This window comes from Lytechinus variegatus, chromosome 18 (genome assembly GCF_018143015.1).
Source record: "Lytechinus variegatus isolate NC3 chromosome 18, Lvar_3.0, whole genome shotgun sequence".
In the NCBI taxonomy this organism is placed as follows: domain Eukaryota; kingdom Metazoa; phylum Echinodermata; class Echinoidea; order Temnopleuroida; family Toxopneustidae; genus Lytechinus; species Lytechinus variegatus.
In genome coordinates, this window is record NC_054757.1 from 5,178,756 (window position 1) to 5,194,586 (window position 15,831).

Below are 15,831 nucleotides of genomic sequence, written 5' to 3' on the forward strand. Positions count from 1 at the left end.
GAAATGTGGTCTGTTTATTGTTCATTCCCTCCCCTATCGCCCTATCTGTACTGTTTCGAGCGGCATCCGATTGCTGACACCTTTAAAAGGCGCTCTCGATCTAGGCTCCGAATAATTCGCGCGCGCTAATTGAAGTTACCCGAGATTCTGAAAGAATGCTGATGATTCCAGCAGTCGTTGAAGATATGATCGACTTGAAAAGGATACGTTTAAAATGCTTCTTTTCATTCAAATCAAAGACTTTATCAACGATTCACATGTCGCATGCCGCAAAAACATTCGAAGAACGACGGGGCTGGGGAGGGGATAGCACGCACTATATGACGTAATTTGACAGCTGGCGAACGGACCGAGATAGGTTCGAAAGCTTGTGTGTGTTTACATCTACGAATCGGTGGACCGGGGCCGGCCCGATACCTACCCGAGACTACCTCTGGATGTGGTCTCGGGTAGGTTCGCTAAAAGGTGGCCCGAGGTAGGTTTGGGATGTTTACATCTGATTTCTTTCCGACCCGAGGTAGGCCCCGGGCCGGCCCGAGGTAGGGAATCTCTCAGATGTAACAGGGGTCATATTGATCATAGAAAAGTTTTGAATGTCTGAAATTGTTATAATTCTTCAGAAAAATAATGTAGTGTTAACTCTTTGAGTTGTAAAGGGATTCATTAATTTGTAAACAGATGAAACTTTTATTTGTTTTATGTTTTTTATTTTGTATATGAATTGAAGTTGTCAAATAATAACTACTTGATACAAAAAAATGTAACAAAAAAATTCGCTATCGAAATGCTAATTGTTACGTTTGTAATAGGTGTGGGCGAGGTGCCGTGGCCGAGTGGTCTAAGCAAAAGTACACTGTTAAAAAACCCTGATTTTACAGAAAAATAAAAGAAGATTTTGCAGAAAGCAATACGAGAATCATTCTTTAAATTCATGAAACAGGAATTTTTCTGCAATTTAACAGAACAGGTCTGTTAGAAAAAGGGGAAAAGAGTGTTTTATTTAAGGAAATTTGTAAGATTACACACACCAAATACCAATTTCCTGTAAGATTACGCAATCTGGTAAGATTACAGGTGTTCTCGAGACTCTGCTGCAGGAACTTCTTTTAGTTTAAGGATAAATTTTCTAACAGTGTACCCGACTACATAATACACCACGGAAGTCCGGGGTTCGATTCCCGGCACGACCCTTGACCAAGGCTCTTTTATCTTGCATCAAATGAATAAAAATGAGAGATGCATTATTGATACCAATGTGTGCACGTGTTAAAAAAAAGATCACAGGAAAGTGGGAACGAGTTGTAAGTCTGATAGCCCCAAAACAAATTTGACACATTTTCGAGGGTTTTCCCGAACGATCTTATGTTACAATCGCGTTGCCTGTAGCTACCGGCCACAGCTCGGTCTTCTTAAACTTCCATTGATCTTTTCCTCTGTTTTTTATTATTTCTACAAGATGAAATCAAAGTGTAGAGAGAGAGACAGGCCATGCATATATCGAATTAGAACGCCGAGCCTCGGGGGGCGTTTTCACGGGTCAACATAAACAGACATTCCTCTTCAAATTTCCTCCATTGATTTTAAAAGTTCACGCCTGAATTAGTGTTGCAATATTTTGTTTCACAATTGATGTCATACCTTAAAAATGAGCCCGGTTTTAGTGTAAAATGGACGTTGATATTTACGTCTTGACAGTGGTGAAATGGGTCAGATGTATTCATGGCGTATTCGGCAATTTTTTTTATTTAAAAAGGATCGTGGGAGAGCGAGGCAAGCGAACAAAAATTCGGACCTTTTCCAAAATAATGAACACATAATTTTATGACAAATTTTGACATAATAATCTGTAAATGTGTTCATGGTGTAACCTTTTCCTTGCCCAGTTTTTTTTTTATTTCCCCTTTCCCCCCTGACATTTACAGTGCAAAATGATCTCATTCCGATTGTCAAAATGTTGCCTGATGATGTATTTTGTAAATATGTATTCTCAGTTGATATTGTAAAAATATTGTGTCAGAAGTGGAATACGAGGGCCTAAAGTCCTAAACCAAACTTTTTAATTTTGACGGAAAGAAAAGGTGTAAAAAAAACCCCGTTTAAATCGTAAAAATTATTTCGGCTAATGTATTGGTATCGGTGGCGCCAAGTATCACAAGTCAAATGAAAAGCTGATCACGTATTATGGGAAGAATTTTAGGTCAGAAATGAACAATATTCATGGAAGATCAAGATATTGTAGATGACAAATATTCACCATGTGGTATCTGATATCATCAGAGGCGTATGTTAGAAGTACCGTGTGTGCCTTAATGGCGCCTTAATTTGTGTAAAACTGCAAATAATGTCCGCTTTACAGTGGTTCCCCAAAACTTTACGTTGTGATAATGGCTAAATTGTTGAAAATAGCTGCTTTTCGTCAGGCGGCTCCCGGGTATCCCCTTTCTTTCTTTCTTTCTTTCTTTCTTCTTTCTTTTTTTTCTATTTCTTTATTTCATTATTCCTTCCTACCGTCCTCTACCTTCCTTCCTTCCTCCTCTCTTTCTTTCTTTCTTTTTTTTCTCCCCACCCCCTCTCCCCCCTTAAGTTTTTTTATTTCCCTGCATGTTTCTCTCTCCGTTTTATTTTTCTCCTCTCTTCTCGCCCCCTTTCCCTTTCTCATTCATGTCTTTTCTCTTCATTTTGTCTCTCACTTACTCAGCTCTTCCACCGTCTCCCCCCTTCGTTCTCCCTCTACCTTATTACCATATCTCCTTCAAACTCCCCGATTCTTCTTCTCTCCACCACCCCGTCTCCGTGCATAAACTAATGTTCATGTTGATGTTTTAATCCATGCTGTTTTAAATCATGTTGGGTATTAAACGATTTATCTGGAGGCGAGATGAACCGCGTGACACGCGGGAAACTCAATATGTGCATTTGATGCGACTCAAGTGTTCAGGGCTGGCAAGGGAGTTCATTTGGCATATCTCCTGGGATGTGCCCCTTCTAATAAAAGGGGGGAAAAACGGGCTACCAGCTTGGTATCAAACACCAGAGAAGCGTTGAAACAACACCAGTTAAGAATTAGTCCAGATTGGACCTTCTTGTTTGGAAGGGACCTTCTTGTTTGGAAGTGCCCTTTCTGCAAGTTAATACTTATTACACATAAAAATATATGTGTGTGCATGGGGCAATCATTTCCCAGTAATGAGAAACATTATTGCTTGGTGAAGAAGGTCTCATTACCTTTAAATCTTTCTACTTCTACCCCCAGTAACATAACCTAAAACGTGTCCTCATGATAAAGTCGTAGATCCTTCTACCACTAAATGCTTTTCACACTGCATTTCCTTAACCCCATACTATCCTTAACCCCATACTATCTTTTCTTCGATTCACACTGTCTTTCTTAACCCCATACTATCTGCTCAACCGTGGTTAATGCCTTAACCCCGGACTATCCCTCAGCTCATGAATATTGATGATTTTACCATACAGAGCGTGATTAACGTGCAATTCGACTTCTGTGATTGGCTAATGCTTAGCCCCACTTTCCTTAGCCCTGTTTCGTTTTCACACTGCATCTCTTAGCACCGCAATTGTGGTGCTAGCACCACAATAAGCCGGCTAACCCTGCTTTTTTGCAGGGCCAGATAGTACCGTACTATTTACCGTGCCAGCCCACTTTGCTAAAACGTAGTGTGAAAACGAAGTGGGCTAAGCTTAACCCTGGGAAATTGGTGGGGCTAAGACCCCCCCTTAGCCCCACCAATTTAGGACAGTGAAGTGTGAAAAGCATATAATAGGAAGAAGGTAATGTCTTTACCCCCATACACTACTCAGACTTTACCTTCTAGAGGTGTCGCACCAAACCCCAGAAATGAAGGGGGTCCGTTTTCGGTAATACGACATTTGCTCCGGCTACAATTGTTAAGGGGTTTAATTTGTCCAAGATATAGGCCCGTATTCTGAAGTCGGGTTTAACTTAGACTCAGGTTTAAAGTTGTGGTTTAAGTATGGCGAGCCAATTGTCACATAAATCACTAACAGTAAAGACATCATACTTCAGCTCATTTGGCTCTTAAATCATTCATAATTGTCTAGGAAGTATAAAAACAATTATTGGCTTCACCATCGATGAATCAGGAAAGAGCACAGTAAACATAAGAAACATACAACTTAACAGATTTGATACGTTTGGCTTCCCATACTTAAACCACAACTTTAAACCTGAGTTTAAGTTAAACCCGACTTCAGAATACTGGCCTTTACGTCAAGGTTAGGTTTAGGATACGGTTTTAATGTTAAATCATGCCGGGTTGAAGTTGGTCATTCCGTTTGTGTGTGGAATTTATCGCGGAGCAAATGTCATGGAACCCTCGCTTTCATCCTGCTCCCATACCACCACCCAACATTGTCCTCTTCCAATAAATGGATCACTCCGGGGGCCGAAATAGGGGGTATTCGGCACATTTTCTCGGAAGTTGCAAGCAAGCAAGCAAAAATATTGACTGTTTTTTAGATGAAAATATAAGTTTATAATGGATTTTAACTTACCATATTGAAAATATTATATTTTGTCCTCCCTTTTATTTTCCTTTTCTTTCATTCTTTTTATTTTTCTTCCTTTTCCTTGGTCATGAAAATTGGTCACGGACCCCCCCCCCCCCCGTCATGGGGGAGGGGGCCTTCTTCACCCCTCCCCTCCTATTAACAATAAAGTCACCGTCTCAGACTTTAGGTTCATGCGTTTGCGTCTGGAGTTGAATGAACCGTTTTGAATTTCAAATTTTCTCGCAGCGGGCCCACCATGCATGCAGAAAATCAAAATAATATTCGTTTGGCCATCGGATATGCTTGACAAATTTCCAACTCTTGAATTAAAGATTGTCGTGAAACAAATGTCATGGGTTGGTGTGAAATGACTTGAAAGTCTTGAATAACGAGATAACTGTTTTTTTTTTTTTTTTTTTTTCTTTTACTCGTTCTTTTCCTTTGTTGTTGCTGTCTTCTTTTTATTTTTTGTCTGTACTTGTGATATTTCGTCTGTCTTGTTTTGGTATAGCTTTTTGTCATGTCTTGTTCTTGTACCGTTCTGTAACGTCCTGTTTTCGCAACGTTTTTGTCTTATGTGTCCTTTTCACTTTTCATATCTTGTAATATAATCCAGCCTTGTTTATCTTCTACTTGAAAGAATATGTAAAAAATATACATATCTAACAAGGATTTACATATAATTTTTACAAGAAAGATATGATGACTTGTATATTACATATATTTTGAACTTCAACAAGAACGATATGATTTGTATATTATATATAGATATATATTGTTTTTTGCATTAATATGTCTTATTTATTGAAGGAAACCTTCGATAACAAGCTTTGCTTTCCAGAAGGTTCCTATTTCATTTCAAAATGTTATATTATATTTTGCTTTACTTTGTAACTTTGTTAAAATTTTGGAATGAATAAATTCGTTATCAATCAATCAATCAATCAACGAGATAAACTCAGACTCCAAGCTTTCAGTAACTCTATACTGTTCTGTGAGCCTTTGATCAGGAATGCACAGGGGTTAAAGAACATTTAGAATTGCTTTCCTTTTGCAGAAAGTGATTTTTTTACAATGAATTCCACAATATGACGACATTTTTTTTTCTTTGTCCAAACCGAAAAAAATGCTTAGCTGGGATTTTTTTTGGAAACTTCATGTGCATGCTATGCGTGGCATACTCTAATTATCTTCACACACTGGATGATGTACCCCCCCCCCTTGGAAAATCCTGAACCCGCCCTTGCCTTCATATTATGACCGATTGTCTCTTAGACACTCTACTGAAAAGTCACTGAGGGGGGAATCCTTTATGATTTAATGTGCATGCTTCAGAAGTCAGAATTGGCAAGGATTTCAAGATTGAACCATTCATAACCATAAAACGTTTCCTATGTATGCTATCTTATTCCTAGCTGTAACTAACACAAAGCTATGGGCTATAGACAGACCGTGCTTCCAGGCCATCATGATGAAGACGAGTTTAGTTAGACAAGCAGACTACGTCGAGTTGATACGAAGGTGGGGATAGTAGTTATAAACATGACGATGATGATGATGATGTTGATGATGATGATGAAGAGGAGGAGGAGGATATTTATGATAATGATGAGGATGATGATGGTAGTTGTGGTGTGGTTGATAATGATGAGGAAGATGATGATGACGATGATGGTGGTGGTGGTGTTGATGGTGAGGCTAGTGATGATGTGATGATAATGATGGTTATGATTATTGTGATCGTGATGGTGGTGGTGGTGATGATGATGATGAGGAGGAGGAGGAGGAGGGAAGGAGGAGGATGATGATGATGATGACAATGATATTGAAGGTGGTGCTGGTGATGATGATGGTATGGAGGAGGAAGATGTGATGATAATGATGATATTGAGGAGGATAATGATGATAAGGATGATGATGCTGCTGATGATAATGATGATTATGATGATAATGATGATGATGATCATGTGGTGATGCTGCTGCTGACAGCAGTGCTATAGCTTATAGTCATGTTAGTGATTAAATATGCAATAAGATGATAAAAAAATGATGAAGTTGATGGTGATGATGGCATCAAATAAGATGATGAGATTTCAGATAATGATGATTGCATTGATTGTGGTCTAGCTGATTAAGTATAGTTATATCATCATACTTTCAGAATTCCTGGTGGTATGTTTATTCTTTTCATTCATTTATGTCAAAAATATATATTTTCCTTTCTTTTTTTCTTTTTAGGGTACCAACCTTTCACCTTCTACCAGATGAAACGCTCAACAAAATAGTAGATGTTGTAGATGAGGTAAGAAATTGGTTCGTACAAACTTCTTTCAAGAAAAAAATAGGAAACAATCAAAATGTGAAGAAATAATTGACCTGAATCTATTATCTGAAAAGTTGATGAATTTTCTTTCTGATAATTATTTTTCTTCAAGTTTCTTACAATTTTAATTCATTTTCACTGTTCTTACTTTTAAATCATAATCATTATATTTGCTCATTTCTTTAAATTAATTTTCTTTACTGTTAGTCGTAATACATCTATTCATTTTAAAATACATTTTCTTTCCTTTTAATCATATATTTATTTCAAATGACGCTGTGTAGTGTATTTAAAAATAGTATACATTTCTTCTATCTTGTTATAGAAAAAATAGGTGAACAGCAAGCATATTCACTTTTCTAAACACACTGACATTTTTTTTATTTAATATCTTGTACGATAAATTAAGGGAACAGCAAATGTATTTTTGGGGAGAAATCAGAGAAAGTCTAAACCTTCTTTTTTATTCTCAACATATTTCTTCTTTCTGTCTATATGATCATTTTGTTCTCCTCCACAGACCTATTTTGATGAAGGTGATTACATCGTTAGGCAAGGTGCAACAGGGGATACAATGTATATCATTAGTAAAGGAAAGGTAAATAGTATTATTCTTAAAATAAGACAATTCGTGGAGCATTGTGGCCCAGTGGATTAGTCTCCAGACTTTGGAACAGAGGGTCGTGGGTTCGAATCTTGCATAGTTTCCTACAGCAAGAAGTTTATCCACATTGTGCTGCACTCAACCCAGGTGAGGTGAATGGGTACCTGGCAAGAATTTATTCCTTGAAATGAACTGAGCGCTGGAAGGCTGCTTGAGCTACAGCCGGGATAATAATATCCAAGTCTTTTCGAAGTGCATAGAGACGTTATTCATAATGTGATATGCTCTATGCAAGAACTGTCTATTAACATTATTATTTTATTTTATGTTTCAGAGATCTCATGATAATGAAAATAAAACCTCAATGCACTTCAATTTCACATGTTCCTTGAAATAATGAAGAAAATTTTCACAATATGAATTGATACAGTTATTGATTTTCATTCCATGCAATTCAACATAATCCAAATGAAATGCTTGGGTCTAACCTCAACTAGCATGTTGTTATTTTGTTAACTCCAAATTGCAAAATATCATTGTTATTTTACAGTGGTAATAAATTATTGTTTATCAGTGAGATTTGGTCAATTCACTTTTCTTGTTTTGCATTTCACAGTGTCAAGTTATGCAGAAGACAATGTCTGGTCAAATTAAGAACACGAAGCTGCTAGAAAAGGGGGACTTCTTCGGGCAGTCGGCATTAGAAGGGTAAGTATAGACACAGGATTGCATGGTATATGTGAATGGTACATCTGGCAAACTTTCTGTCACAAGTACAAGAGAGAGAGATAGAGGGGGGGGGAGACAAAAAGACACTACTATTTTTGGAGAATCCTAGTTTTAATGACTATGAAAAATAATGTAAGTGAAAAAAAGGTGATCAAATCTTTATTGTAAGGGCTCTCCCCCCCCCCACCTTTCGATAAAAGTGAAATAGAAATACAAAGAGAGAAGGTAGAGAAGGAAAATTGAGGGGGAGGAGAGGAGGAGGAATATAACAAAGAAGAAAAAGAAGAAGACGAAGTAGTAGCAGAAGAAGGAGAAGAAGAGGAAGAAGAGGAGGAGGAGGAAGAAGAAGAAGAAGAGGAGGAGGAGGAATAATAGGAAGAGAAGGAAGGAGAAGAAGAAGAGGAAGAACAATAGGAAGATGTAGAGGAAGAAGGAGAGGAAGAAGATGAAGAGGAATAACAAGAAGAAGGAGGAGGAGAAGAAGAAGAAGAAACAGTAGGAGGAGAAATAGAACAAAAAAGGAGAAGAGGAAGAAGAAGAAGAAAGTAAAAGAAACAAGTATTAGAGGTAGATTTACACATAATGTGTGTATATTTTTTGATCATGATCATTTCAACGAAATCCTTTATAGTTATTTTTCATGGTTATAAAAATGTATTACATTTCTTGGTCATGATGTCAATATTAATGATAACATTGCACCATGCCTCTGCGTGTGATAACATTCAGAAATGAATTTCCAATCTTGCTCATCATTGTTTTGCAGTCCCAAACTTGTTACCTTCTTATATGAAAAAAAAATCAGCCATGACCTCTAATTGCAATTAAAAATTAATTTTGTGCACTTGGAAATGAGTTTTAAATCTAGCTCATTATTGAATTATCAGTCATAAATGAATTACTTTCTTATATATAACAGACTCAACCTATTTGCAATTAAAATAAATTTTGTGCAAATTTGCTCATTATCATGTGAGCTGAAAGGGGGGTATTTATAAATGTCTTTTTATCCATGTAGCACTGACATATACCTCAAGTTCAACTTGTACTTTGCTTTACACCTCTGTTCACCTTAATTTTTAGTACGTTTTTTGTTATTTTTTATAGCGATGAAATTATCAGAGAAGCAACAGTAATAGCAGCGGACTCCACCGGTGTCGTTTGCCTTGCATTAGACAGGGAGTAAGTATATGGTATACTGAATTTCATTCTTAAAGGACAAGTCCACCCCATCAAAAAGTTGATTTGAATAAAAAGAGGAAAATCCAACAAGCAGAACATCGAAAATTTCATCAAAATCAGATGTAAAATAAGAAAGTTATGACATTTTAAAATTTCGCTTAATTTCACAAAACGGTTATATGCACATCCTGGTCGGTATGCAAATGAGGAGACTATGATGTCATCCTCTCACTATTTCTTTTGTATTTTTGTAAGAAATATGGAATATTCTAATTTTCTCCTCATTTTCATTTGAACCAACAATAATTTTTCCCTGAACATTCAGAATTAGCATTGTTTAATACTATATGGTTCAGTCAAGTTGGTCCATAGTGTCAAATTTATAGAAAAAATAAATTAATGTATATTTCAAATAATCGTTGAAAGGAAAAATTAATACAAAGGAAAAAATTACTTGTGTCTTTTTGAAGCACTTGGTTATATGGCAAGCTAAATGGGGTGTATACAATTGGATTGGTAATAAAAGCAAAGGGTGATATGTTTCAGTGATTGAATGATTTTAATTATTAATTTTCCGTTAACAAAATACAAACAAATTTTTAATCAACCATGAAAGAATGATAGTACACATAATATTTCAGTAGTTAAATCAGGGACTCAATTTAAAAAGTAGCAATTTAATAAGAATGAAGCTGAGCTACGAAAAAAATGAAGTAACAAAACACAGAAATATATGCTTTCCATTGAAAATTGATAATTAGTATTCTGCATCAATCTTCAGGAGATGCAATAAATAAAACATTGAGAATCCATATCCAAGTCAATCATGAACTCATATGTAATTTTGCTCCTTAGACGGAGGACTCTTGACTTTTTAACGAAGTGAACCATGAAATATTGAATATTTGTGGATTATTAAGTGCCCAAATCTAAGTCTATTTCCCACCTATCATTTTTTTTACAGTGGGTCTTCCAATCTGTTGGTTTTATCTGCAATTTTATATTTCAGTTTCCTTTAGAAATTAATGAAAACCATGTCGAAGACTGAAAACCTTCTTTCAGGCCAGCTCAGCACCATAATTTTTCTCCACTGAAATCCTTATCATCAAAGATGGGCTAATTCTTCATTAAGCATTTAGCACTACCGTCAATGTAGATCGGTCCTTGGCGAGTTGAATATCTTTTTTAAGTGGTTGAAGTACCGTTCATGATTTATATGCAGGCTTGTTGATTGAATAATAAAAGTTTATGATGATGATTTTTGCGCGACGATAACGCCTATACAATGCAGTATCACTTACGAAGTGAAGGTAGTTATAGCATGTTGCTAACGATTAACAAGTAAAACAGGATCATGATTTTGCTATATGCTGGTAATAGGGTCCCTTTACTCATTGATTAGGTGTTCAGGGAGTCGGTGGCGTTATGAAAGACATGCCTGATTTCTGATTGCTTCAGTGTAGTGCGGCAGAACAGAGTTTATCATAATGATCATAACAAGCATTCTTTCTAGCACTTATCCATTACCTCGGTCTGGTACATGGGTAATAGATTGTGACTGATTGGCGTATTGGGATTCAATTAAAAATATAAAAAGACACACATATAGTTGAAAACAAAATCCCCTCATCATTTTTAAACGAGGTGAAAAGGTCATTATTTTATTAATCGTGCTCCTGGGGGCCGTTTCATGAAAGATGTCAGCACTGACAAGTTGTCTTTCTTCAACAGTTACCATAGTAACAGTCAGAGGCCAGTGCCTCTCAGCCAATCAAAACAAAGGATTTCATTCAAATTGTTAGCACTGACAATTTAGTCAGTGCTTACAACTTTCATGAAACACCCGGGCACCAGGTTGTTTAGTTTGTATGACATAAATCACCCAGTCTTCTTTACACTGGCGTAAATCCTTGTGCCACACTTATTGTTCGGGGGGGGGGTGATATATTGTTCCATTCCCGCCCCCCCCCCCACTTGAATAGCATGACCTCACGGATTCGCACCTTTGCAGTTATAAAGTCGTTCATTTAGTCACCAATTTGAGCATCTCATTCATTGTGTAGTGTTGTGCTATTTTTTTTTATAAAGATGAAAAGCTTTCATGCTATTGTATATTTCTAAATGATGGACATGTTCAAGAAAATTATTTAAAAAAGTATAGATATCAGGAACACAATATGTTTTTGAACCAAATCCCCCAAATTATGAACTAACCAACTGTTTGTTTTTGAAAAATCCGAATTGATTTTGCAATGTTGTTTTAAACAAGTTGGTAGGTTCATATGTGTATCAATGCGTAGGCTGGTTAAATAATTTCTGAGAGTTTTATTATTATACACATGTATTTTGTTTTCATAGCATTCACAAAAATCTTCTTCTTTCATCTCTCATGCATTCCATAGATGAGTATCTGTATATACCCATCTCATTCTATGCATTTATTTTGCACTGCGTGCATCCGACCACAATATGCCTCTTTAAAAGTCCTCGACCTGATTCCTCAAAATATTTTCCACACACTCGACGAATCGTAAGAGCAAACGCCCCGAATCCCTGAATAGAATTGTCCTTATTGGAAACGGCTCCGGAAATCAAGTTTTGTCAGCGTTCTTTATTTGTGATCTAGGCCTATATAAATCTGATTGGGGATTTTATAATGATTCGCTTAACTTGAGATATACTTTTGATAATATATTTTCTCCTGTGTTTCTTATAATAATAATAATAATAACAATAGGCATTTATATAGCGCCATCTATCTAGAAATAATCTACTCCGCGGCGCACAAGAAAAAAAAAAGAGAAACAATTGTATACTTCCATAGTTTGCGATTGACTTTTTCTTTGCAATGACTTTTTTTTCACAGTGCTGGTTTCTTCCAAGCCAGGAGCTCGAGCAAGTCACATAAAGACACAATGTTTATTTTAAACAATGTATTGCTCTCATGGTGTTGAATATTCAAAAGTCACTTGAAGGTTTCCAAGGCGAAGAAGAAGAGTAAAGTGGATTTATGGTGCACCATGTATTCTTTCATGGGCATTTGTTGGTCTTGAAAATAAATTTATTTTACAGTTTAGGTGGTCCTTTTCATGACCAACAATTGCCTGCAAAAGAATCCATGGTACCTTGAAACCAATACACACTAATATTCACTTGTTCCCAGAAGTAACTAAATGATATTTTATTGTTTTTTTTCTGCCTAATTTTGTATTTGTCCAGAGCCTTCCTTCAAGTCGCAGGTGGTCTAGACTCAATCATCAAGAACAAATTAGAAGATAACGCCAAGAGTAGGTAAGTCAGTGAATGAAGTAATTAGTATAATTAATACAATTAGTATTCAAACTAAGTTTATAGGGGCTTGCCTTCTCTACAAGCTTTTGCTTTTCTTGGCAAGTCCCTCCGTTCATTTCTACATTCTTTTCATACATAAAATTATTGCAACACACTGTAGTTCTGTTGAATTTATATTCAATATTTGTTACACAATTTCATTGATCTGTATGTATTATATTGAATATGTATTGTTACTTTGATTATATTGTGAAAAAAAAATGTTGAACGGAAATAAATAAATCTAAGTCTGAATGAAGTATTATTATGGTATTCCACATACTAAGAATCTTGCCGTATGATTGGTCACAAGTGGGTCATGTGATATTGTAGGTTGGCCATAGCAATAACACAGTGGTCTTAATTGTTTTACCAATCTTGCAACACTCTAAAACAAGTTTATCCAATGTTGGGTAAAATGGGAACATGCATGTTTTGCTGAGTAAAATTATACAAAAATTTAAGCAATTTTGCTTTGAAATTTACCCTTAAAACATGCATTTTGCTCAATATGGGGGAAAAATTACAAACATGCATGTTCCCTTTCTACCCAATATTGGGTAGATTTTTACTCAATCCTTCTTAGAGTGAAGCAAGCCTCTAAAGCAGAGAGGCACTAAATCTATATTATTGTAAATAGGCCTATGTCTGAAATTTAAATTTGTTTTACTGTATGGTAAAGGTTTGTACTATGTTTGAACCATGAGTAAGGTAAGCAAACAAGAGGAGAGGGAATAAAATTGATTTTTTATAAATACTATTTTTTATTTCTTCAATTAAAACTTATCTAATGTGGGAAATATATAGCAAATATTCTGTCCCAAATTGCTGAATATAAGATTACTAATGGATAGGTTGTACAGATTTAAGTGGTCACTTTTTTTATTTTTAGATCAAGCTTCACAAGCCCTAGTTGCCATTTCGATCTGAAAGTCAATTATACAAATCAGATGACATCATTCTGGTTATACCTTGCATGGCATTCTGAAAAAAAAATGTCCATACTGTTTAACTTCATTTCCATTAGGCTAATCCATTTGTAAACAAATAATTCATGGTCTTAACTTTGCCAAATGGAATCATGCACTGCCTTACAGAGAGGCACAATAAGCTGTATAAACAACATCAGGCGTTTTTCATTATGATTGTTATCCAACTTGCTTTCCTGTGGTGTATATAATGCACTCAGAAAAAATGAAATATATTTATATATGTATATATATATGATAATCTTGAAAGCAATCAAGTCTTGTGGACAATGTGTTGTAACATGTTGCAGCCAAGAAATCATTGATAATGCTCATGATAAACTTCATTTTTTTAAATTTATATTGTCTTATTTGAATAATGGGTGTTGCACATAGTCCTATTTGCAATATATCACAGATTTCAGTTGGAAATTTGCAATTGAGGAATTGAGGGGGGGGGGGGTGTAAATGTGATATACTCATATGCAAATTTCCAAGTTCTAAGCTTTCATAATGAATCTCAAGGGTAGTAGAAGTGTATTTTGACAGGGAGCAAGATCGCCCAGTTTCATTTAACTTTGTTTTCTCAATTGAATCTTAGAGGTATTACAGATTTACATGAATGACCCTGTCTTACAAAGAGTTGCGATTGATTTGATCAACCTCAACACTATGCTCCTACCAGAAATTTGCGCAATGTCCTTTGTAAACAAACAGGAAACACACTGAAGACAACAATGAATGTATAAGTATACATTATGTCTAGAAAGTATTTTGAACAAACATGTATTTTAGATGTTAACTCTAAATTCAATATTTTTTCAGGAATTTACTCTTTTATCGGGAATCATTGAACCGGCCAAGTTAAGTGAGATTCTTGTGTAATACTAAGTCGTTTGCTAAATTCATGGGGCGTCCACTTCATAAACCAATATGATATTAAATCAGTAAATCTCATATTATTTTACAGAATCGAGTCTGAATTTGCTAATCTTCAACTTAGTGATGTTCATATAGTAGCAACTTTAGGAGTTGGTGGCTTTGGCCGTGTAGAACTGGTAGGTACACTACATTCATTGTTTCGTGTAATTATTTCATCAGAAGAAAGCTTTGAAAAAACAATTGTAAACAAAACCTATTCAGCTTTATCACTTGAATATCAATAATATTTTGATAACACATAGTTTGTTGTTGTTGTTTTAATAACAAGAGACAAAACCACATTTGTAATGGCTTTGACTTCTTATAAAAACAAATTATGGTCAAATAGCCGATTGTTGATTTTAAATTATTCAACGTTTGCGATAGAAAATGCACGTTTGCATGAATTCCCATTGTCGGGTCACTAAAATGTGAATATGCAAAGCGGAGCGCAATTAGGAGGTGAAATTGTAACAAAGTCAAATTGGTTTCAGCAAAATGTATACCTGCGTAGCAGGGGCGGATCCAGGATTTCCCAAAAGGTTGGGGGCACATTTTCCTAAGGAAAATCTAAGAAGCCCCCCAAATAGGTTTTCAACAAAAAATTAAAGTTGTTCTGTCCACGTAAAAAAAGGGGGGGGGGTCCTGTATGAACAACATATTCCCATTGAAAATATATGCTGTTACTCTTTCAAAGGGGGAGCACACTTGTGTACATACAGCATATTTACATTAAAAAGTTTGATTGTGACTCTCAAGGGGGGGGGGGGGCACAGGCCGGATGTGCCCCCCCCCCCTCCCCCTGGATTCGCGACTGTTGTGTAGGCCTATTTGTATTCGAAGTTGGGTAGTTTTTAACAAAATGTTTATTTTGACTTTAGGTGAGGATAGATGGTTGTAATCAAACATATGCCTGGAAGCAACTAAAGAAGAGACATATTGTAGAAACGAGGCAACAAGAACATATCATGTCAGAAAAGAGAATTATGCTGGAAGCAAGATGTGATTTCATTGTCAGGTGAGTGGTAGGTTGGTTGTTCAGTTGGCTGGTTGGTTGGTTGTTAGGTTGGTTGTTTGGTTGTTAGGTTGGTTGTTTGGTTGGTTGGGTTGGTTGGTTGTTAGGTTGGTTGTTTGGTGGGTTGGTTGGTGGTTGGGTGGGTGGGTGGGTTGGTTGATTGGTTGTTAGGTTGGTGGGTTGGTTGGTTGGTGGGTTGTTAGGTTGGTTGGTTGGGTGGGTGGGT

The 15,831-nt window shown here is 36.1% G+C and overlaps 1 protein-coding gene across 1 annotated transcript in view; it reads left to right on the forward strand.

The window, feature by feature from the left end:
• The window catches only part of LOC121431864 (cGMP-dependent protein kinase 1-like), a 51,602-nt gene that overhangs the window by 26,460 nt on the left and 9,311 nt on the right, over positions 1-15,831 (forward strand). The window contains exons 4-11 of the mRNA XM_041629636.1: positions 5,949-6,054; positions 6,772-6,835; positions 7,377-7,454; positions 8,077-8,168; positions 9,297-9,371; positions 12,591-12,662; positions 14,640-14,727; positions 15,472-15,608. Coding sequence (XP_041485570.1) covers positions 5,949-6,054; positions 6,772-6,835; positions 7,377-7,454; positions 8,077-8,168; positions 9,297-9,371; positions 12,591-12,662; positions 14,640-14,727; positions 15,472-15,608 — 712 coding nt within the window. The remainder of the gene's footprint in view (positions 1-5,948; positions 6,055-6,771; positions 6,836-7,376; positions 7,455-8,076; positions 8,169-9,296; positions 9,372-12,590; positions 12,663-14,639; positions 14,728-15,471; positions 15,609-15,831) is intronic.